Below are 23,631 nucleotides of genomic sequence, written 5' to 3'. Positions count from 1 at the left end.
AGGACACTAAAAACCAATCAGGTTCTTAAAAGCAGAACTTTATTATAAAGAAAAAGTAAAAGAAGCACTTCTGTAAAATCAGGATGGAAGGTAATTTTACAGGGTAATCAGATTCAAAACACAGAGGATTCCCCTCTAGGCAAAACTTTAAAATTACAAAAAAAACAGGAATAAACTTCCCTCTTAGCCTAGGGAAAATTCACAAGCTAAAACAAAAGATAATCTAACGCATTTCCTTCCTATTACTTACAATTTGTAATCTTAGGCCTGGTCTACACTGGGGTCGAAGTATCTTAGTTCAACTTACCTCGCGTCCTCACGGCACGGGGTCGATTGCCGTGGCTCCCCCGTCGACTCCCCCGTCGACTCCCCCATCGGCTTCCACCTCTCACTGAGCTGGAGTTCAGCAGTCGACGGGAGAGTGATCGGGGATCGATTTATCGGGTCTACACTACATGTGATAAATCAGTCCCCGATAGATTGATCGCTACCCGCCGATCCGGATCGGCAGGTAGTGTAGACATAGCCTTAGATGCTTAGTTCAGGTGTGGCTTTAGGAGATGTATTTTCCCTGCCCTGGTTCCTCGTTGACACGGAGAGAACACACAGAGAGACAAAACAAATCCTTCCCCCACCAATTTGAAAGTATCTTCTCCCCTCATTGGTCCTTCTGGTCAGGTGCCAACCAGGTTATTTGAGCTTCTTAACCCTTTACAGGTAACGGAGGGATTTTATGCTACCCTTAGCCATATGTTTAGGACAGAAGCTTTGTCCCCCCACCCTATGCCCCCACTTCTTTCCCATAGCCAAGCCCTCCAGTCCCCCCGTCCCGGGAGCTGCTCTTGACCTTCCCTCATGACATCTGCAGCCGGGGGCAGACTGACGTTCTGCGGCACAGAGCTTTTCAGAGCATCTCCAGGGCAGGTGGAGGGACCGGAGCTCCCCAGAGCGGCCCAGGCTCCTGGGCAGCTCTTACCACAGGCCGGCTGCAGCTTCCAGCTTGGCCAGGGGGCAGGGCCTTGGGGGAAGAGGAGAGCAGGGTGCGTTCTTTGTTCTTTGTGCCAGGGCCCCAATGTCGGCGGGGGGGAGGCTGGGTTGTCAGCATTCCCAGTCCCCTGCAGTGCAGCGGTGACCCCATGCCTGGGGGGAGGGAGTGGGCTGTGCCCTGCCACTCACGCGTCCCCTTCTCCTCACTCAGATCGAAGAACAGCCGCTGTATGAGACCAACCTCTACATGTACATCTACTTCGTCATCTTCATCATCTTCGGCGCCTTCTTCACCCTCAACCTCTTCATTGGCGTCATTATCGACAACTTCAACCAGCAAAAGAAAAAGATAAGTTTCTCCTGGCCCGCCTGGGCTCCTGGCATTCCCGTAACCCTGGAGATCCGGACGGGGCCATTGGGATCAGTTAGTCTGGCCTCCTGCACAACCCAGAGCACTGCCCCGCAGTCATTCCTAGCACAGAGCTTCAGGAGCAGGCCAGGAAGGAGCGCTCTGTGCGGGCGGTGAATTGCAGCTCCTGGGCGAGGGCGCAGACCGGGGGCGTGGGTCACAGTGAGAGGTCAGACGCAGGAGCAGACCCAGCCTAGGAGCAGAGGCGCTGCTGTGCATGAGCGGAGAATCCCCTGGGCAGTTCCCTGTCGTGCCAGCGCCCACTCTTCCCCATCACTGGGGATGCTAAATGAGCTCCCTGTGGGAACCTGAGAAGTCACATCCTGGGCTTTGTGCCTGGGGGTTTCTCATTTACGGTGTGTAAAGGGGGCCTGGAAAGTAGTCAGAAAAACCAAAGAAGGTGCAGGGAGGGAGGGTCTTTTCTATGCGATTTGGACCCCAGAAGCATCAGCATTGCCAGGCCTGGCCCTCCGTGCTCTTCTGGGGTCGCTGGGGGCCAGGGGCCTGGGACTGGGCACTCAGGGGTGTTGTGGAGGCACAGAGCCCCTAGGAGGACAGTGCCATAGCACCCAGGGATCGCCTGCACTCCAGTTGGTCTCAGAGTGAACCCCAGATTCCAGGGGTGGGACCCATGGGCAACCCCTGCCCCCCTTGGGGAAATGTGGGGTGGGGAGGTAGGGGTCGGGTGATGACACTGAGCTGCTTCCATTAGGAAAAGACCTAGAGGATTACGGGGAACTCCAGACGGGCTGGGAAGCACCAGGGCAGCTGGGATTCAGGAGCCAGCAGTGTTTGTTAAGCTGGTGGGATCCTCCAAGGAAAGAGACATGAGCCACTGTGGGTAGCTCTGGCTAAAGCATGGCTGCAGTTAAATCAGGCTCCATTCCTGGGTGGAGTAAAGAAAAGCAGGGCAGAAAAGACTCTAAAAGCCAGAGGACAGGGAGTCTGAGCCCGAGGAGAAGCTGCCCCAAGCAGAGCAAGGCCTGGTCTACACTACAGAGTTAGGTTGGCATAAGGCAGCTAACATGGACCTCACTGTGTCAGTGTCTACACTACAACGGTACTTCCAGAGATATAAGTCACCCATTACCCCAGCCTAATAACTCCACCCCTGTGAGAGGTGTAGTGCTTAGATTAATGTGGTCAGGGCAATGCAGTGTCCGTGTAGAGACTGCGTTACTTACATCGCCTGTTGGCTGTCAGCACCAGGGTGGGGGCAACTGTGAGTCATGTGCCTGGCTGACAGCTGAGGCAGGGAGACTCCAGCTGTCAGTGCCCCGCAATGCCTCCCTTCAGTCAGTAAAAGCACTTCTGGGGAGGACATGCATCGCTGACAGAAGGAGCATAGTGTGGACATAAACCGCTGCTTTAATTACTGCGGTGGCTGTACTTCAACTTAAGTCGACTTAATTTTGTAGTGTAGCCAAGCCCCAAGACTTGCCAGGAGCAGCAAATTCCTCCCAGTGTTACTGGAAGCTGGTGCAGATGCTTGTTAAAAACCAAAATGTATCCAAGTCTAATAATGGCGATTCCTTTTATACTTTGGAGGGAAGGACATCTTCATGACGGAGGAGCAGAAGAAATACTACAACGCCATGAAAAAGCTTGGATCAAAGAAGCCCCAGAAGCCAATCCCCAGGCCCCACGTATGGCATGTTAAAAGCATTTGAGGGCTAGTGGGAGGGGTGTTTAGAAACACAAAGGGTGCCGACAAGCATGAGCCAGGGCCAGGTGTCCAGTGGGGGAATCAGGTTTTGTGATGCACCTCGGATCACTGTTTCCGCTCCACAAAGAGCTCCTATGCTTTTACATCTGGCAACAAGCAGCCAGGATGGAGTTTCAGAGAGGCAGCCCTGAGAAACCAAGCCCTTCAGCCATACAGTACTAGTGGAGGATTTAATGAACCATAGACTGGTTTCTTTTTGTTATGGACTCCTGCTCCGACTTCAGAAGAACTGCCTCTAACTGAGGGCTCACCCCCAAGGGGCCAGGACCTGACCCTGAGTACTTGCCCAGGTACCCCTGAGTACTTGCTTGAGCACTTGCCGAGTGCCTGACCCTGAGAAGCGCAGAGGACTGACTTCCTCGCTGGGAGCTGAGTGTGCTCAGTGCATTGTGGGGGGGGGGCACTTAGCATCTCCCAGAATCAGCCCTGTGGAGAGGAAACCTCCCAGGAAACGAGGTGGGGGATTCCTCCATGGCTCCCCATGGTACTAGAGTCCTCCTGCTGCTGTCTCTTGCCTGAGACATGCCCCAACATCCTGCCCACCTCTTGTCCCATCGCCCTTTTCACAAGCACCGAGTGTTCGCCCCGTGTCCTGATTACCGTCCAGCCCAGGTGATTCCATCCCCCTGCCCGCGGTTCCTAGGCAAAAGGGAGGAAGAAAGGTATGGAGGGGAGGCAGGACAGTGATAATGGAGGGCAATGGCTAGTGGGGGAGAGGCAGCTCCCCCAGCCCAGGAGACAGGGGAAGGCATGTGGTGACCTCTCTGGGCAGCCAAGGGGAGCACTTGTTGGGGAGCAGGCAGCTTCCCTCCAGAAGGCTCAAAACCCGCAAAGCAGATAAAGCCAGTTTAGCCCATGCTGTTCTAGAGGCCGAGCCAGGACGGGTGGGCATCTGGCAGGATGTGCTGAGAGCGCATGCTGAGCGCGTTAGCTGTTCCCAACCATTTCAAATGCTGCTAGGACAGAAGGGCCCTGCTGGGACCATGAGCACAGCCCCTTGGTGGTTGGAATGGTGAGAGGGGCAGCGGTTTTAAAAATGCCACCACCTTTGAATTTTGAATCTGGCTGAGCCCATCAGCTCTGTGCGGGGAAGAGGCAGCGTGGCCTAGTGGCTAGAGCAGACACCAGGGCTCAGGAGACCCAGTTCTCCTCCCATTTCTGACCCTGACCTGCTGGGCGATCTTGGACAAGTCACTTCACCTGCTTGTGCCTCAGTTTCCCCAGTGGTAAATAGGGATAATAATACTGATGTGCTTTGGAAAGCTCGCTGAGATCTCTTGATGAAAAGGGCAGTGTGAGAGATTGTTATTCCTGTGACACCACCTCCCAAATCCCCTTTTCCTGTTAGCTGTTTCTACTTCAGCTTTATAAATCACTTGCTCATTTGGATTTCTTTAAGTTTTCCTTTCCTTAAAACTTCCCAATGGCGCGCAGCTGTTCTCCTGCTAGCAAACACAATTCTGTCACTGCTCCATCTTCGAACTGCTGTTTCTCGTAGTGCATCTATTTTCCTTTCTGCTGAGCCTCATGTCACACTCCCAGAAATGTGTCAGTGTTACAGCTCGATGTTCATAATGGCCAATGAGTTTTGTGGCAAACTCCATGACGCTCAGGGTTTGCTCAGACATGGGCCTGGGGTGAAATCCTGGCCACATTGAAGCCAAAGGCAAAACTCCCATTGATTTCCCTGGGAGCAGCATTTCACCTCTGGTCTTTTACCTCCTCAGCAATTGCTGCACATTTGGCTCTGCCAAGCATTCGGGTTCAGGTTTTCAAAGGTGCCGAGGATAGTCAAGTGCTTCTAATGATGGGGTGTAAATCAGGGGTTCTCAAGCTTTTTCTTTTTGAGGCGCCCCCAACGTGCTGTAAGAACTCCACAGCCCACCTGGGCCACAACAACTGTTTTTTCTGCATATAAAAGCCAGGGCCGGTGTTAGGGGGGAGCAAGCAGGGCAATTGCCTGGGGCCCCGTGCCATAGAGGGCCCTGCAGAGCTTAATTGCTCAGGCTTTGGCTTCAGCCCCAGGAGGTGGGGCTTCAGCTTTCTGCCCTAGGCCCCAGCAAGTCTAATGCCAGCCCTGCTTGGTGGACCCCCTGAAACCTGCTTGTGGCCCCCCGAGGGCCCCGGGCCCCTCATTGAGAACCACTGGTCTAAATTAGCTGTTACCACTCAAGAAAGAGATCTTGGAGTCACTGCAGAGTTCTCTGAAAAGATCTGCTCAGTGTGCAGCAGCAGTTAAAAAAGCTACCAGAATGTTAGGAACCGTTAGGAAAGGAATAGAAACCAAGACAAAAATATCACAATGCCACTATCTAAATCCAGCCCTTGAATACTGCGTGCGGTGCTGGTCGCCCCATTTCAAAAAGGATATAATGGAACTGGAAAAAGTTCAGAGAAGGGCAACAAAGGTAATCAAGGGTCTGGCCTAGCTACCATACGAGGAGAGATTAAAAAGATTTGGGCTATTCAGCTTAGAAAAGAGACAATTAAGGGGGGATATGGCAGAGGTCTATAAAATGATGACTGGTGTAGCAAAAAGGAAGAGAGAAGTGTTAATTACTTTTCCCACAATACAAACACCAGGGGTCTCCCGATAAAATTAATAAGCAGCAGGTTTAATACAAACAAGAGGAAGTACTTTTTCACCACATTGTACAATTAACCTGTGGAACTCATTGCCAGGCGATGTTGTGAAGGCCAAAACTATAACTAGTTTCAAACAAGAATTAATTAGTTCATGGAGGACAGGGCCATCAATGGCTATTAGCCAAGATGGCCAGGGATGCACACCTAGGGGGAGGGATAGCTCAGTGGTTTGAGCATTGGCCTGCTAAACCCAGGGTTGTGAGCTCAATCCTTGAGGGGCCACTTAGGGATCTGGGGCAAAAAAAATTGGTCCTGCTAGTGAAGGCAGGGGCTGGACTCGATGACCTTTCAAGGTCCCTTCTCGTTCTAGGAGATTGGTATAGCTCCAATTATTACCTTTTTTTTATTACCATGCCCTGGGTCTCCCTAAACCTCTGAGTGGCAGAAGCTAGGAGGGGAAGACAAGGAGTGGATCTCTCCAAAATTGGCCTGTTCTGTGCACTCCCCGTGAAGCTCTTTAGTGGTTGCTCTTGGAGACAGGATACTGGGCTAGATGGACCGTAGGTCTGACCCAGCTCTTTTGAAAATCCTCAGCTTTTCCCTATTCCTGGCAGCTGTTAACGGTCCTAGAATAGAAAATGGGGGTGGTTAAGAATTAGACGATTGTGACTTTGACTTTTTTGAACAGGTACAACTCAAATGCTGTTTGCAGTGCTGCTGTAGCCATGTCAGTCCCAGGATATTAGAGAGACAAGGTGGGGGGGGGGATTGTCTTTTAGTGGTCCAGCTTGTAACAAGCTTTCGGAGCCACACAGAGCCTGGGAAAGGTCCTGCGAGTGTCCCAGCTCCGTAGCTCGAAAGCTTCTCTCTTTCACCACACAACTTGGTCCAGTAAAAGACATTCCCTCCCCATAACCTTTCCCATTTTTGCCATGATAAGCAACTGGCATTAATTAGGGTTCAATAACGATCCCTCGTGGGGAGGCCCAGTCATTGAGCCTGGCGCTTGGGAGACATGTCATTATTACATCGTAACATATGAGACATGTGCCAGCTAGGCTCCATCTTGCAACACCCACTGACTCAGCAGCAGGTGAGGGGCCCACAGCATTCCAGGCAGCACGGCCCAGATCCTCAAAGATATTTAGGTGCCTAACTCTCATGGGAGGCTCTGGGCCCACATCCTTGTTGCATGATCACACTGCACAAGGGATAAGACAGATGGGTCTCTGTCCTCTTCTAAACACTGTTTCTCTCTTTCTCTTTCCGTTTTTGTCTTCATTCTCTGCTGTGCCCTGTCTGTCCATTCCACCTCCTGGCTTGTCCTTCTGCCTTCATCTTCACCCTCGTTCCATGTATTAAAGAACAAATGTCAGGGGCTGGTGTTTGACTGTGTGACAAAGCAAGCTTTTGACATCATCATCATGGTCCTGATTTGTCTTAACATGGTGACCATGATGGCTGAAACAGATGACCAAAGCCCAACCAAAATCAACATCCTCTACAATATCAACATGATTTTCATCGTCATCTTCACGGGCGAGTGCTTGCTCAAAATGTTCGCCTTGCGCTATTACTACTTCACCATTGGCTGGAATATCTTCGACTTTGTGGTGGTCATCCTCTCCATCGGAGGTAAGCGCTGGCCGCCAGCTGCATTTCCATTGACTCAGGCAAGCCGCCAAGTGGGTTCTGTAGCAACCAAGATAGAGAAGAAATGTCTAGATGGGAAATATGGGTATGGTGGCACCTCCCTACCTGGGAGACCCATGGCCCTGCCTTGGAGCCCGAGCTCTGCCACTGTTCCTGTGCCTGCTGGAGTGGTGGTAGGAGTGGACACCCTCTATGAGCCACTTTGAGAAACCCATCACCATTCCTCTTTGGACAGACTGGGCCTCTCCTGAGCACTGTTCAGATGGGCAGAAATCCACCCCATAGGAGGGAGGACACATCTCCACCCTGCCTCCCTCCTCAGATAGAGGACTCGGTGTGGGGGGACCCTACCAACATCAGTCACCCCAGAAGAGGTGGGAGGGTGGCAGTGGGTTTCAGAGTTAACAGCCCATAGGGATGCATGGGACATTTCACCCCTTTTAGAGCAACTGTCTCAGGCTGTCTGCAGACTCAGACAGCTGTCTCTGCATTGTCATGCTCAGCGCCTGTTTTCAAGACTTTCTTCACAACCAGGAGAGCTAGAAACATGATTATTTATATATATTAAAGCTGAGATTCACATGACTCCAAGTGCAGGGGCCCATTGTGCTTACGCCTTAACCTGGTCCTGCTCCCCAGGTGCTCACCCTAAAAAACTCCTTCCTGTGTGCGCACTAAAACCTTCCCTGAGCGTGCACCCGAAAGTGCTTCCCACAAATCCGACCCCACGTTCTCACCGAAAGCAACTCCCCAGGTTCCACGCATAAAGGGATCCTACATGGGCAGACCTCCCCTTCTCCAAGGGGCTCAGGTCTGTCTGCAACCCCAGGCACCTCGCAGAGGGCTCCCTTGCTCCCCGCTTTCAGCCTGCAGGAGGAAGTGTACAGCACACCCCTCTAGCATGGACTGGGGTGCAGCAAGGGCTCAGGGGGGCTCGTTGTTTCTGGGAGGGCGTGTCTCATTAGCGACGAGTTGGTACATTTTAAGCTTTGCATGTGCACTACAAGGCTGTTTTAGATAAACTCATACATTCAAAATAATAAGGGCCACCTGTTCCCACTGTATCCTCAGAACACCCCTGGGGCACAGGGCAATTCTCCCTGTTACAGACAGGCAGATGAGGCCAAGATCACACAGGACGTCTGTGGCACAGCTGGGATTCGAAGCCAGAATGCCTCAAATTCAGTGCTACTGCGCTAACTGCTGCACTGTCTTTGCTCTCCAGCCTCTCCCTGTTCTCCCTGTGTGGAAGAATAGGGCCTAAAGCATGATTGTCACATTTAGCAAGAGAGACGTGCCAGAGGGCAACAGCAAAGAGCAAGGGTTAGACTGAGCAGTAAGCAAAACCTTTCAACCATGAAACACATCAGGCAATGGGGCAAGTAGCAATGGGACATGGTGGATTCTTAGATGGTGGCTGGATGGCAAATCACAGGGAACACAGCATTATGCAGCAGCACTGGCTAGGGAACTTTCCTGAGGCCTTTTCCAGCCCATGTGAGGTTATGGTCCTCTGCTAATCATGCATTCACCTCCTCAGCTCTCCAGCACAGAGGGTGCACGTAGACGCAGAGCAGGTTACCCATTGCTTCACTATTTCAGTTCATGGAGTGAGCCATGCATACTTTCTTTGCACCCCTTTTCAGGTATCGTCCTTGCCGATATCATAGAGCAGTACTTTGTGTCCCCCACCCTCTTCAGGGTGATCAGGTTGGCAAGAATTGGGCGTGTTCTGCGGCTGATCCGAGGAGCAAAAGGAATCCGGACTCTCTTGTTTGCTTTAATGATGTCTCTCCCTGCTTTGTTCAACATCGGCCTCCTGCTGTTCTTGGTGATGTTCATCTACTCCATCTTCGGGATGTCCAACTTTGCCTATGTCAAGAAGGAGTCTGGGATCGATGACATCTTCAATTTCGAGACGTTTGGGAACAGCATCATCTGTTTGTTTCAGATCACGACGTCTGCCGGGTGGGATGGTCTCCTCAACCCTATCCTGAACAGTGGCCCACCGGATTGCGACCCTGACTTGGAGAATCCCGGAAGTTCAGTAAAAGGAGACTGCGGCAACCCGTCTATTGGCATCTGCTTTTTCTGCACCTACATCATCATCTCCTTTCTGATCGTTGTGAACATGTACATCGCCATCATCCTGGAGAACTTCAACGTGGCTACAGAGGAGAGCAGCGAACCACTCTGCGAAGATGACTTTGAAATGTTCTATGAAACGTGGGAGAAGTTTGATCCAGATGCCACCCAGTTTATCGCTTATAGCGTGATGTCGGATTTTGTAGACACCTTGCAAGAGCCACTCAAGATTGCCAAACCAAACAAGATTAAATTAATCACCATGGATTTACCGATGGTTGTCGGAGATAAAATCCACTGTCTGGATATTCTCTTTGCACTGACTAAAGAAGTGCTGGGTGACTCAGGAGAAATGGACGGCTTGAAAGCCACAATGGAGGAGAAATTCATGGCTGCCAACCCATCCAAAGTTTCCTATGAACCCATCACTACGACTTTGAAAAGGAAGCACGAAGAAGTCTGTGCCATAAAAATCCAAAGAGCCTTCCGAAGGTATTTACTAAAGCGGTCGATGAAACAGGCGTCTTATCTGTACAGGCATAGTCAGGAGGAGGGCATCTTTGCAGAGGGAACACCGGAAAAAGAAGGACTAATTGCAGACAAAATGAACGAGATTTATGGGAACAGTGATACACACCTGGAAACGGCCCCAGGCCTGGCTCTTGCAGCACCAGTTGCAAGCCCAGAGACTCGAGCTTCTCCTAGTGAGGCGAAAAAACAGGATGGGGAGCGAGAGGTGAAAGAGTCATTAGTATAACACAAAGCACGTTTCATCTTCCTATCCTGCAAAGACTCCATTTGTATCTCTTCTGCAAGAACGCACCCATATCCCTCTCTATAGACAGCTAACGCCATATTACTGTATTTCAGACCCATCTTAACTTTTTAAACAGAACCTCATATTCATTACAGCGTTGAGTATTTTTCTTCTGAGGTAAATGTGAAATCTCTCTATTGCTGGTGAAAGAGAAACATTGTAAGTTTTAAAATGATATAACCATGGTAGCGATGTGTTTCAGAAGTTGACGACTGGGTATGGCTCTCCTTTTATTTTCAAAATTATTTCTTAATATTATTTCACACTTGAGGTGTTTGCCCAGTTATTGTTCCCGAAGTGCAATGAATTAGAGGAGAGAGACGAGCCAAGTGAAATAATATTAAAAATAATTGCAGAAAAGATAAGGTTTTGTGAACAAAAATCTCCAATGTCTTAAAAGTAGCATCTTTCTTTTGAATATTTGAATAGGCGTTATGGATTTTTGTTATATACAGTAAATGTGCAATTATGTCTTAAAGATTTGTTTGCATAGTAAAAAAATCTGCAGCTATATTCTCAGGGTTAAATGCAGCTTGTAAAGTTTTTCAGAACACTCATCTACAGCAGAAAGCATTCAGCTCGGAACAGTAGGAACGTCAACTAGTTATTGCCACGCTGCTTTTCTGGGTTCCCATTTAGTCTAGGAACTAGATTATGTGAAAGGAAAATAGCTACCAAAATATGGCGTCTGGGGACTAGTTCCCAAATAGTCCCACTTCTCTCTACAGAAATATCTCTAGTCCAGCTTCACCAAATCTTAACTACTGCCCATCTCCTGGAGCAGGAAATCTTTGTTCCCATCAGGTCACGGGCTGCCATGTGGAGCCAGATCAGGTGATAAAACCGTTTGGTTGCACTGGAATATTTATAATGAATTGCTTGATCAGGTACATTTACAGAATTGATATCTACTCGTGGAAAACCTTGTGCTTTCTTGGTGATTAATACCTTCCTCCCACCTTATGAATTAACAGTCCTCTGGGAGGATAGTACATATCAGGGCAAAACATATGTGCAAAGCCTAAAACAGGAAAGCAAAAAGTCACTTTAGAAATACTGTTTCCCGTTTCTAAATCTTATTGCCAACTCCTCCTCCCATACACAGTGTCCTCTGACTGGGCGGGGAGACTTTTCTATCACGTCTCTTTAGTGTGGAGTTGGACTTTCTGCTGTGGAAACAGATGGGGCAGAGTTTCAAAACAGGCCTTCCTAACTGATTAGTTTTGACTCTGAATCCTTTGTCTTGATCAGTCTGTGGATTTGCTCAGAGCCGCACCGTCCAGTGTCGAGCTATGAACTAGAGCAATAGTCGCGCTGCGTAACGTAAGCTGTAACCTGCTCAGCTTTGGCTAATGAAGTCACGCTCTTCTGTTCAGTTTCCTTTTCAGATGAAGTGTTAGAGGTGCCAAAGGGTCACTGAGCATCACCAGTGGCCATCACGAAGGGCCTTGGGTCTAGCCAGCCCTGGGCAGCTGGGCCCCTCTCTAGAGATTTGTTTTCCAGATTCCTGTGAAAGTGGGGGCCTGATCTTGCAGCCCCAGCTCAGGCCAAGCTCCTAGCAACTCCCTGGCAGGCAGTGAGCATGGGGGCAGCATGGCACACTCAGCATGGGTCTCGGTGCATTCCCCTGCTCCCACAAAACACGCCCCAGCCCGTGCTTAGCTTTAAGCCTGGGAGTCGCTCAGTGGGTTCCAATGGGACTGCTCGCAGGCTCAAGGTTACGCACGCGTTGGGCTGGAGCTGTTTCACTTGAACTTGCCCTTACTGAAGCCAATGGCAAAAGCTTCCATTGGTGCAGGCTCAAGCCGTGACTCCTGCCCTCCCCTCCCCGCACAGCCTGAGAGCAAAGGGAATGGTGCTGCTGCCGAGGGTGGAAGGCGGTGGAGAGCCGGCCCCTCTGGAGCACCAGGGTGGGTGGATTGGGGGAGGTCGGGGGAGCCAGGGACATAGCCTGAAGATTCCCTGAGCACAAGGGCCCTGCACACAGGTCCCCTGCACAGGGCTGTGTGGCTGCTGGTGACTCTGCCAGGGCATCGTGGCATGGAACGAGGCAGACCTGCGTCCCTCGGTCCCCCCAGGCAGAAGCAGAAAGCCCCTCTGGAGGCTGGCAGGGATTTGGCCCTGCATGATTTCTGTGCTGATAGAACTGTTCTTCCTTCCCCTCGAGTCTCCTTCCTGCTGGATGTTGTGACTGCAATTCAGGAACCAAGCAGGGGGAAATCCCGGCCTGTTGGAGCCAATCAGTGTTAACCAGGGCTGCAATTCCACCCACAGACAGCAGCAACTAGGCTGGGAGGCAGCTGCCCACGGAGAGACCTGCTGTTAATGAACAGTCGTTGTTCTTCCTGACCAGCCTTGTCTGGGTCATTGTCCCCAGTGACTTCCCCAAGGGCTCTTCCAGGAGAAAAGGGTGATTTCTCCTAAGGCAGGGTCCTGCGCAGGAGCGGCAGGTTTGTGTCATTTTTGGTGGTGCCAGAACGCTCCAAGTCCCCCCTCCCCCCCCCATGCCTAAGGCTCTGGGAGGGAGTTTGGGTCCAGGCTCTGGGCTGGGGCAGGGGTTGGGGTGCAGCAGGGGATGAGGGGGTGCAGCTCCCGAAAGGGACCCACACACCACTCTGGCAGCGGCTTCTAGACGAGGACAGGGGTCTGCATGAGTCACTGCCCGCAGGCACCGCCCCCACAACTCCCATTGGCTGCAGTTCCAATGGCAGAATTGGGGCGGGGGCGGCGTGCGGAGACACCCCACCCCCAGGGGCTGCAGGGACGTGCCAGCTGCTTCTGGGAGTGGCATGCCATGTGGAGCCCTGCTGCACTGCCAGTGGTGGTGACAGGGGCCCCAGGACCCTTTTAAATCGCCTGGGGGCAGCAGGTGGGGCCGGGAGATGCTCCAGGGGAAGGCAGCTGGGGATGGAGGAGAGACCCAGCCCCAAACATTGGTAGAGCTGGGCCCCCGGACTCTGAATATTCTTGGAGCACGGGCACCACAGATCCATATAACTTGCTGCCCTGGCCCTGTGGGCTCTTCCTCTGAGTGTACTTGCCTCAAAGCAGCAGCAGACGGTCAGGGTTCAAATCCTCTTGGAGGCTGGGGTGGCAGGGTGAGCATCTTTGCTGCAGGCAACAAAGTTCTCCGCTCATCAGCAGCACTGGGTGATGTCAGCGTGCCCAGGGCGATGGGGCTAGTCACTGCTTGAGAGGATGGTTTCAAGTGTGTTTACTTGTGAACATCCGTGGAGAAAGGGGGGGTGCGGTCCTGGCAACCAAGATGTTTTACAGCCGCTGTTGCTTGTCCATACTTGTTGGGCAGGGGTGGAAGAATACCAGGGAGTGTCACTCAATGAGCTCGAGCAATTTCTCTTTGTATATTTCTTAAAATAAAAACTGGAAATGCTCAATCCTGTTTAGAAACGTTTCTGATTTGTGTTACATCAGCTGCCAACATTCCCATTAACCCCTTGGGGTCCAGTCCACCACCCAGCACTTGCTGGCCGCTAACGCGAGGTTCACCCATCCCCCTGAGCTCCTTAGCTTGGGGGCTTGGAGCCCCCCCAGCAGAGTGTTTTAATTTGCCAGGTCCGTTTAAAAGAGAAAGGGTTTGGGGAGGGGGGCGGGGGGGACTAGGGAAGTAGCTTCATTCTTTAGGGCTTCGAACTAGCAGGTCAGCTCAGCCCCTGCATGGCTAATGCTTGAGCTCCAGTTGCGGTAGCTCCTCGCCACCCCTCAGCCAGCCTGCCTGCCCCACTCCACACAGCCAGGAGGCCTGGCTCAGCACAGAATGGCGCACAGCTGCCAAGGGGCCCACCCTGCCGAGTCCCTAACGCAGGCCAGAGCACAGGCCTGTGTGTGTCTACATGGCACACTAAGCCCAGGACTGACTCAGGTTTGAGCCCAAGTCCCCACTTCTGTCCACACACAAATCAGTCTGATTTGGGTCAGCCAGCTCCTGGGCCCCTGCTGGGGTTGGGGAGGTCAGAGCCCAAGTCCTGCTGTGACTCAGGTCTGTTGGAAAAATCATAGTGCTAATGAAGCCTTTCCGTATTAGGCCTGAGTAAACCAAAGTTATGTTATGCTTGTCCAAACTGTGTTGGAAAGCTTACAGAACTCATTAGACTGAAGGCCGTGTATCTACCTAAGTCAGCTATTTCGCTTATCAGTTTTGTTTGGCTCCCCAAGTATATGTTGGCTCCCCAAGTGTATGCAGCTGCGTTCACATGTATGCATCCAAAGTATCTAGTACAAAGGGTCAACGGATGTATCTTGTGTCCCCTTCAGAATGACAAATGTATCCTCAACAGATGTATCTTGTAGCCCCCACAAAATGATATATGTATCCTGCATATCCAATTATCCCCTAACAGATGCATGTACAGGTTCTACAGGTCAACCAAATGACGTAGACAAACGTAGGCTAAGTTGTTTGTTTCGGGGTATAAAGGTAAGCCCATCTGGCCATGGAAGGTGTGTCTCTCTTCTGGCACTAGCCGATCAGAGCACCCGCTCAGCTGACCGATCAATAAAGGGTGTGGTACTTGTCTTCCTGTCTCCGTGCCTCCTTGGTGTAATTAGGTAAGCTCCAGGGGGAAACGAGCCCTTTTGGCTAACAGGTCCAAGCCCTGTCATCGTGTAGTGTGGCTGCAGCAGTACACAGTGCAATGTGAACGCATCAGCACAACTATGAGACCTGCAATTGTAAACCCAGGTTTGCAATGCAGTGTGGACGCGCAAGCCCAGGTCCCGCAGCCCTGGGCTCCCATATCCTGTGGTTCTAGGGGGAGGCAGCGGCAAAGCACCTGGAAAGAGCAGGGGAGAGGGTGCCTGGCCAACTAAACCCCAACTGTCTGGTGGAGTCGCTCTGTTCCACTGCAGCATAGCAGCCCTACAAGCCATTTAGCTTCCCTGTTGCAAAGGAGGGTTCAAATCCTGGCAGATTTGGGGCTCTCCACAATCAGGTCTCTGTGGCTCTGTCCGCACTACAGTTAGACACCTGGGGCTGGCCCATGCCCCCCGACAGGCTCACAGGCCTCAGGCTAAGGGGCTCTTTGCAGTGTAGACGTTTGGGCTCAGGCTGGGCCCCTCACAGGGTCCTAGAGCCCAGGCTCCAGGTCGAGCCTGAACATCCACACAGCAATTAAACAGCCCCTTAGCTGACCCACACAAGCCCCTGTCAGCCAGCACGGGCCAGCCACAGGGATCTAACTGCAGTGGAGACAGACCCAGCAAGGCCCTGTAGGGTGTGTTCCGGGACTACCTTGCACCCAGTGACTACAGCTCAAAGGCCAACAGGGTCATATTGGGTGCCACCATGGGGGGGGGCACTGAATGTGCTAAGGAACCTGGCCCCAATTGTGGGTGCTGGGAGCTTCTGAAAATCTGCCCCTTCCCCCCTGCCCCTTCACTCTCTCTTGTTCACTGCCTCCCTCCCACCCTCGTTTCCTTTAAAATAGTGAGAACTTTAAGCTGCTAACAGAGCACTCCAGACCCTTGGCTTCCCCACTGCCTCCTTGGGTGACCGGGGTGAAAGAAACAAGATTCATGACTCTTACTGAGCAGCTTCCTGGAGAGGAATTGCAAACTAGATGAAGCAAACAAAACAGCAATGCTGCAGGTGCATACACACTGCACGGGTTTATTTACAGCAATGCACACAGGCCCCAGAGGGTGCGCGCGCGCACGCACACACACACACACACACACACACACACACACACACACACACACACACACACACACACACACACACACACACACACACGCTGCCTGGGTGTATTCACAGCAATGCACGCAGGCCCCAGAGGGTTCACATGCACATGTGCACACACACGCTGCACTGGTGTATTTATAGCAATGCACACAGGCCCCAGAGGGTGCACATGCATGTGTGCACACACACACTGCATGGGTGTATTTATAGCAATGGACACTGGCCCCAGAAAGTGCATACCATGCGGACGCACACACGCACACACACTGCATGGGCTTATCTCATTTCAATTTTCATTCTTGGCTAAGCTCTGCCCTTCTAAGGGAAGGACATGCTGCTGGTTTAAGAGCCGTGTGCCATGCCCATGCCCAGGGGTTAGCCCAGGGCACCAGCGAGGCTGTGGGAGGGAGCTGAGGGAAGTGCACACAGCTGGGAGGGGGGGCGGTGTTTCAGGCATTGGGCACGCAGCAAAGGCAAGGATGGTACGGGCTACGCCTAAGCCAGCCCCTCCCAGATCTGTACATTGGGGTGCTCAGTACAGGGGTCACAAGGGAGGTTCTCGGCCTCTGCTGTGCAGGAAGGCGACGTGCCGATCCGATGGGCCCTTCTGGCCTTAGACTCAATGGCTGTACAGATCCCCATGGTAACTGCTGACCCCCACCTGGGTGCCAAAATCCTCCTAGCTCCCCTACATGTACCAAGTAACAAAGACCCTAATCCCTCCCCCCACAGCCGTCCAGACCCTGGGACTCCCCCGGGAATTCACTCCTGAGCCTCCATCTCCTAGAGCCCAGCAGCCAAGGCCCTCTCAGCCCCATCCAGCTCCTCGCAGCCCCCCACATCTCCTGCAGCGAGCGGCCAAGACGTCTCCCCCCACTGAATCCTCATCAGCTGCTCGTTCGGGCAGTTCCGCGGGGAGTCCTGCAGCTGGGCCAGGGCAGGGCTGGGGCTGCCAACGTGGTAACTGGACACTACAGTAAGAGTGCTGGAACCTCCCCTGCTTGCCCCTTCCCCCGAGGTCCTTCCTTAGAGGGTTTTAAGCTCAGGCTTGACACAGCCCTGGCCTGGATGATTTAGTTGGGGTTGGTCCTGCTTTGCACAGGGGGTGGGACTAGAATCTCGTGAGGTCCCTTCCAGCCCTGAGATTCTGTGATTCCCACTCCTGCCCCGTTTACTCCCCCAAACCCCCTGCCCTGCCCTGCCTCTTCCCCTAAGGCCCCAGCCCGACCCACTTCTCTTCTCCTCTCCCGCTGTCGCTCGCTGCTTTCCCCTGCCACCCCCCCCCTCGGGTCAGGAGGGACTCACCTGCAGAGCCGGGGCGGAGCTGCAGCCACCCGACGCAGGTAGACGGCAGCCCCGGGTGAGTAGGGGCTGAAGCAGGTGATGACCCAGCGCCTCCCCCGCTTGAAGTAATCGGACTTTGGGTGTCCAGTCAGTAGATCTGACTGGACGCTGTCAGGTCCCCTTTTAGACTGGACTGTCTGGTCAAAAACCAGGCCCCTGACCACCCTAGGGAGAACAAGTGTCTCTACTGGTCCAGTTCAGCCATGTTGGGCCGGGAACGGGTCATAGAATCATAGAATCTCAGGGTTGGAAGGGACCTCAGGAGGTCATCTAGTCCAACCCCAAAAATAATAATAAGTGGAAATATACCAATCTCCTAGAACTGGAAGGGACCTTGAAAGGTCATTGAGTCCAGCCCCCTGCCTTTACTAGCAGGACCAATTTTTGCCCCCAATCCCTAAGTGGCCTTCTCAAGGACTGAACTCATAACCCTGGGCTTAACAGGCCAATGCTCAAACCACTGACCTATCCCTCCCAGTGTGATAGGAACAGGAGTGGGCTATACATGGGGTGGGACTCTCTTCCCATAATGCCACTGGCAGGGCTGACCAGGGAGCCTCCTGATAAACAGATCCCGGTGAATTGTTTTCTTCTTTCAGTGGCACAGCATGTCCCCCGTGGCATCCAGGTTCAGAACAGCAGGCTCTGGAGCAAACCATGTGGTGGAGTTGGGATACAGCCTTTGCCTTCTCTCTGTGTCACATTGGAGCTGCCAAAATGACACACGTGAAACCCAACTCCATGATGAATAGGAATAGCCCAGCAAAGAACACATCTGCATACACTGCCTGGAGTCAGAGACCTAAAGGGCAGGTAACACTGTGTTCCTGTCCACTGAAGACACAAACACACTTTCTTGGCTTTTGTAGTAAACAGCTGGGAGAACCCCAGGCTTGCTTATTACCTGGGTGCCATTTAAATGGGCTAGGAAGATCCAAACAACCAGGGAAAACCCTGAAGAACTGCTCTAAGAATAAGAGCTTTTCTACAGAATCTGTGACCTCTGTAGGCAAGCTGCCAGCATTCTCTGTTTGGTTGCACAGACTAATTACAATAGTTCAGAGACACCTGGGAGCACTGCGCCGGTCGGCGAGGCAATGTGCACCGTCCTTTATTTTTGTCATGCTGTCTCTTCCGCCCCAGACCACTTGTGCATCTCATGCACTTGTTCAATCTTATCTCTTGGATTGGATGCTCTTTGGAGCAGGGATTGTCACTGGTCCTATGTTTGCCCAGCGCAATGGAGCCCAAAACCAGTTGGTCCCTAGGAACTAGCATTATATGAATGTTAAATAATGTAAGCCCTGTGGCCAGAAACTCTGGACAGGAAAGTATCAGAGGGGTGGCCGTGTTAGTCTGGATCTGTAAAAGCAGCAAAGAGTCTTGTGGCACCTTATAGACTAACAGACGTTTGGGAGCATGAGCTTTCGTGGGTGAATACCCACTTCGTCAGATGCATGTAGACAATGCCTAGACTACATGCATCCGACAAAGTGGGTATTCACCCACGAAAGCTCATGCTCCAAAACGTCTGTTAGTCTATAAGGTGCCACAAGACTCTTTGCTGCTTGGACAGGAAAGAGCTCACTACTCCCTCTATTGGTGAAGAAGGAAAAGTGCTGCCATACAGAACTTCATTTGCATAAACTACCTACCCACAATTCCTCTAGTGACACTCAAGGAGTCACCATAAATATACTTGAACTTGGATGTTGGGGGTAGTGGGCTCCAAACAAAGACCTTCCCTTAAAGAGTTTTTGTATTATAATGAAAAGCTTGTTACCAAGAATGGAGAATTTGCCTCAAGACTCGTAAGTGCTTTTTGAGTCTTTTTCTGTGGGGACTTCACTGTGAGAGAAAAGGCAGGCTGAAAACTTTCTTATGAGAGATGATACAACCAACAGCTGTAGAATTACCTGCAGCTAGCACCTTAATAAGTCTGAGCTACAAAGATGGATTAGGTGATGATGTCTCCAGACAAGAAGCCCCCTCAGGAGTGAAGGTAGATTTGCATATGGATACTGCTATTTCCTGATCCCAGTGTGAGTGGTGCAGTTAAAGGACAGTCAGCTGGGGGATATTCTTGTCAGTTGGTGGGAAGGCAGTTAGACAGACTACTGCTCAAGTTACTGGAAAGGTGGAGGGTATTTACTGAATGAAGGAGGCAACCTAGTGACAGAGGATGTGGAAAAAGCTAATGTACTCAATGCTTTTTTTTGCCTCTGTCTTCATGAACAAGGTCAGCTCCCAGACTGCTGCACTGGGCAGCAAAGCATGGGGAGGAGGTGACCAGCCCTCTGTGGAGAAAGTGCTGGTTCAGGACTATTTAGAAAAGCTGGACATGCACAAGTCCATGGGGCCGGATGCGCTGCATCTGAGGGGCTAAAGGAGTTGGCAGATGTGATTACAGAGCCATTGGCCATTATCTTTGAAAACTCATGGAGATTGGAAGAAGGGAAGAAGAAGAATCTGGAGAACTACAGGCCAGTCAGCCTCACCTCAGTCCCTGGAAAAGACATGAAGCAGCTCCTCAAGGAATCAATTCTGAAGCACTTAGAGGAGGGGAAAGTGATCAGGAACAGTCAGCATGGATTCACCAAGGGCAAGTCATGCCTGACCAACCTAATTGCCTTCTATGACGAGATAACTGGCTCTGTGGATTACGGGAAAGCAGTATTATTTCTTGACTTTAGCAAAGCTTTTGATACAGTCTCCCACAGTATTCTTGCTGGCAAGTTAAAGAAGTATGGGCTGGATGAATGGACTATAAGGTGGATAGAAAGCTGGCTAGATCATTGGGCTCAACAGGTAGTGATTAATGGCTCCATGTCTAGCTGGCAGCCAGTATCAAGCGGAGTGCCCCAAGGGTCGGTCCTGGGGCCGATTTTGTTCAATATCTTCATTAATGATCTGGAGGATGGCGTGGATTGCACCCTCAGCAAGTTTGCAGATGACACTAAACTGGGAGGAGTGGTAGATACGCTGGAGGGTGGGGATAGGATACAGAGGGACCTAGACAAATTAGAGGATTGGGCCAAAATAAATCTGATGAGGTTCAACAAGGACAAGTGCAGAGACCTGCACTTAGGACGGAAGAATCCCATGCACTGCTACAGACTAGGGACCGAATGGCTGGGCAGCAGTTCTGCAGAAAAGCACCTAGGGGTTACAGTGGATGAGAAGCTGGATATGAGTCAACAGTGTGCCCTTGTTGCCAAGAAGGCTAACGGCATTTAGGGCTATATAAGTAGGAGCATTGCCAGCAGATCAAGGGACATGATCATTCCCCTCTATTTGATATTGGTGAGGCCTCACCTGAAGTACAGTGTCCAGTTTCGGGCTCCACACTACAAGAAGGATGTGGAAAAATTGGAAAGAGTCCAGCGGAGGGCAACAAAAATGATTAGGGGGCTGGAGCACCTGACTTATGAGGAGAGGCTGAGGGAACTGAGATTGTTTAGCCTGCAGAAGAGAAGAATGAGGGAGGATTTGATAGCTGCTTTCAACTACCTGAAAGGGGGTTCCAAAGAGGATGGATCTAGACCAGGGGTCCCCAACGCGGTCTAAATGCGCCCACGTCCTGGCCAGCGGTTGAGCATCCACCGAAATGCCACCTCTCGATGACACCACTTGCCACCAACGGCATTTCAGCGGATGCTCAGCCGCCACCACAGTCCTTCGTCTGGTGCCCGCCAGATGAAAAGGTTGGGGACCACTGATCTAGACTGTTCTCAGTGGCAGCAGATGACAGAACAAGGAGTAATAGTTTCAAGTTGCAGTAGGGGAGGTTTAGGTTGGATATTAGGACAAACTATTTCACTAGGAGGGTGGTGAAGCACTGGAATGGGTTACCTAGGGAGGTGGTGGAATCTCCTTCCTTTGAGATTTTCAAGGTCAGGCTTGACAAAGCCCTGGCTGGGATGATTTAGTTGGGGATTGGTTCCGCTTTGAGCAGGGGGTGGGACAAGATGACATCCTGAGGTCCCTTCCAGCCTTAATATTCTATCATTCTATGATTCTATTTCACTCTGTTTTTGCATGCATGTTCTGGTGCTGTGTTTTCCCAAGTTCATGACTATTCCCTTTCCCCTTGTCCAGATTTCCTTGTCTGCTCACAGTCCCAGAGAACTTGCAAATGAGGAAATTCTGCCTATCAAGACTACCCAAAGAGAGTCTGCTTAATTGCCCCAGGTTTCTGAGTGGGGCTGGTTTAGTTATTTGTCCAGAGAGACCAGAGCTCTATTGAACCCGGCTGAGTGCTGCCATCCTCCCAAGGCAGGAGTGTTACCTGATAAAAAGAAAGAAGCATTTCAGGGTTATTTCCAGAGACCCTCTTTCATGTCTATTGGGCCATATTCAGCTCACCTCTGAAGCGCTCCAGGCCTTTCCCAGAAGGTGCTGGTGGATTAGAGACAGGTGGACTCTGCAGGATATCAGAGATTCCTGCATGTATTTCACACCCACATACAGTGGCACGGCACAGCGGACACCCATCAGAGATGGTGCATGGCTACAGCTGGGTGGAGGTTTTCCCTTGGAAAATATCAATTCACCAGCCTCCAAGCATTCTGTGGGAACGTGTGGATTCCCATGAAATGTCCGTGGAAAGCAGGCAGCTTTCCTGCCAGCTCAGCCGTCTCCCCGACTCCTTGGCAGCCTGCCTGGTGGGCTTCCAGGCCCCCAGCAGCCGGCCCAATCTGGGGCTCTATAACAAGGTCCTCTGCCCCCCCTTCCTGGGGCCCACTGGCTGCCCCAGTAAAGCTCAGAGAGGCCTCTAGTTCTTCAGCACCCATGGCTTTATTTACACCAGGGTCTCCCACCTGTCTCGCCCTTGAACCCGCACCCCCAGCCCATTCTAAAGGCCAGGCACCAGGCTTCTCCCCAGCCCCAATCTATGCCCCCTGATTGGGGCTGGCTGAGCCGGGGCTAATTAGGTGCCTTTGCACCAGCACCCTGCTACAGGCTCTCAGGGCTTCCAGTCTCCCCAGTTCCCGGGGCAGCTGGCTCCCTGTGCAGCCCCAGCTCCCAGCTGATCTGTGGTTTACCAGGCGGGATGCTGCAAGGCCAGGTGGGACTGGAAATTTTTCAACTCCAGCATCGGCCCCCCCTTGGCCATTGGGGCATCACATTTTTATATGAGCCGTGTTTAAATATTGCCCATGCACTGCAACTGAATGGTGGTGCTGCCGTAACCCACCCCGCCGGGGCTCTCTGCCCGAGGCTTGTGTAGAGAGGTTGAGAGGCTTCAATCCTTCAGTCAGCACGTGTAACACCACACTCCTGGGGGGCTGTCGGCAGCAGGCAGAGAACGTGGGGCCTTGAGCTAAAAGCCCCACTCTGTTAGCTAAGCCGCAGCAGGCTCCTCAAGACCTGTCTGCCCCAGTTACCACTAAGGGGCCAGAGCCCCACATGGAGTGGGCACGGGTCATGCACTGCGCTGGCCTAACCAGACGACCCAGCAGCAACTAGCACAAACACCAAATGACCCCTCCAGCTGCTGCAGAAAACGACACGTCACCGTGCACACTGGGTGGGATCTGACCGCCGGCACCTTTGGCGGCAGTGGGGAAGAGAGCCGTAGATTCTGAGATTGCCCTGCCCCCTGCATTCCACCAGCACCGCGTCAGTGCAGGGAAAGCTTGTGGCATTGGGATGGGGAGTGGAGCTGTGTCTTCAAGGGCTGAGCTTCCCAGACAGAAGGTCTGGCCGGGGTGCTGATACGCTGTTGTTATGCACAGCCGATTGGAACCAGCCCCAGAACAAAGCAGACCTCAGGCAAGCACTGAGCAATCACTGCACACCACAGGGCAAAGGCGGGGGCACCAGAACTGGGGGTGCAGCAGTAACAGCAGCCAAATGCCGGCTTCCATCCCAGCCAGCGCTGGTGGGTTTGGTCGGGGTTTCCGCACACCCCGGCAAAGGCCAGGCAGAAGTGCCACGGGTCTGTCTGAAACATGCGAAGCTGGCGAGGGAAGTGCCTGCCCAGTGCTGTGGGAGGTGACTCAGTCCTTGCCTGAGGTCTGCAGGAGGATCTGGGCTAAGGAGGCTTCATTTGTGTCACTTACACCTTTGTCGGTGTGCAAGGGTCTGTCCGCACTGACGCGGGAAGGTGTCTGTCCCAGCTGGAGGAGACATACCCACGCTAGCTCTGATCAAGGTGGTGTCTAAACACAGATGTGTAGCATAGCGGCAGGAGGGGCTGGCCGCCCTGAGTCCCAGATGGGCCCTCCTGTTGCTCCCACCGCCATGGATACACTGCAGTTGTTAGTGCGTTAGCACGATCAAAGCTAGTGTGGGCCGGGCTCCTTGAGCTGGAAATCACA

The 23,631-nt window shown here is 52.2% G+C and overlaps 1 protein-coding gene and 1 long non-coding RNA gene across 2 annotated transcripts in view; one reads left to right on the top strand and one right to left on the bottom strand.

The window, feature by feature from the left end:
- LOC123356208 (sodium channel protein type 4 subunit alpha-like) overlaps positions 1-10,579 on the top strand; it is a 144,228-nt gene extending 133,649 nt beyond the window's left edge. Inside the window, exons 23-26 of the mRNA XM_044999200.1 lie at positions 1,199-1,336; positions 2,938-3,042; positions 7,073-7,343; positions 9,008-10,579. Of these exons, the coding sequence (XP_044855135.1) occupies positions 1,199-1,336; positions 2,938-3,042; positions 7,073-7,343; positions 9,008-10,203 (1,710 nt within the window). The 3' untranslated portion in view covers positions 10,204-10,579. The remainder of the gene's footprint in view (positions 1-1,198; positions 1,337-2,937; positions 3,043-7,072; positions 7,344-9,007) is intronic.
- LOC123356210 overlaps positions 5,990-23,631 on the bottom strand; it is a 37,915-nt gene continuing 20,273 nt past the window's right edge. The window contains exons 2-3 of the long non-coding RNA XR_006575295.1: positions 10,084-10,147; positions 5,990-7,400 (exon numbers count right to left, since the gene is read on the bottom strand). This is a non-coding gene — a long non-coding RNA (uncharacterized LOC123356210). The remainder of the gene's footprint in view (positions 7,401-10,083; positions 10,148-23,631) is intronic.

This window comes from Mauremys mutica, chromosome 25, assembly GCF_020497125.1.
Source record: "Mauremys mutica isolate MM-2020 ecotype Southern chromosome 25, ASM2049712v1, whole genome shotgun sequence".
In the NCBI taxonomy this organism is placed as follows: Eukaryota; Metazoa; Chordata; order Testudines; family Geoemydidae; genus Mauremys; species Mauremys mutica.
The sequence above is the reverse complement of the archived record's forward strand: the minus strand, read 5'-3'. Positions and strand labels throughout refer to the sequence as shown.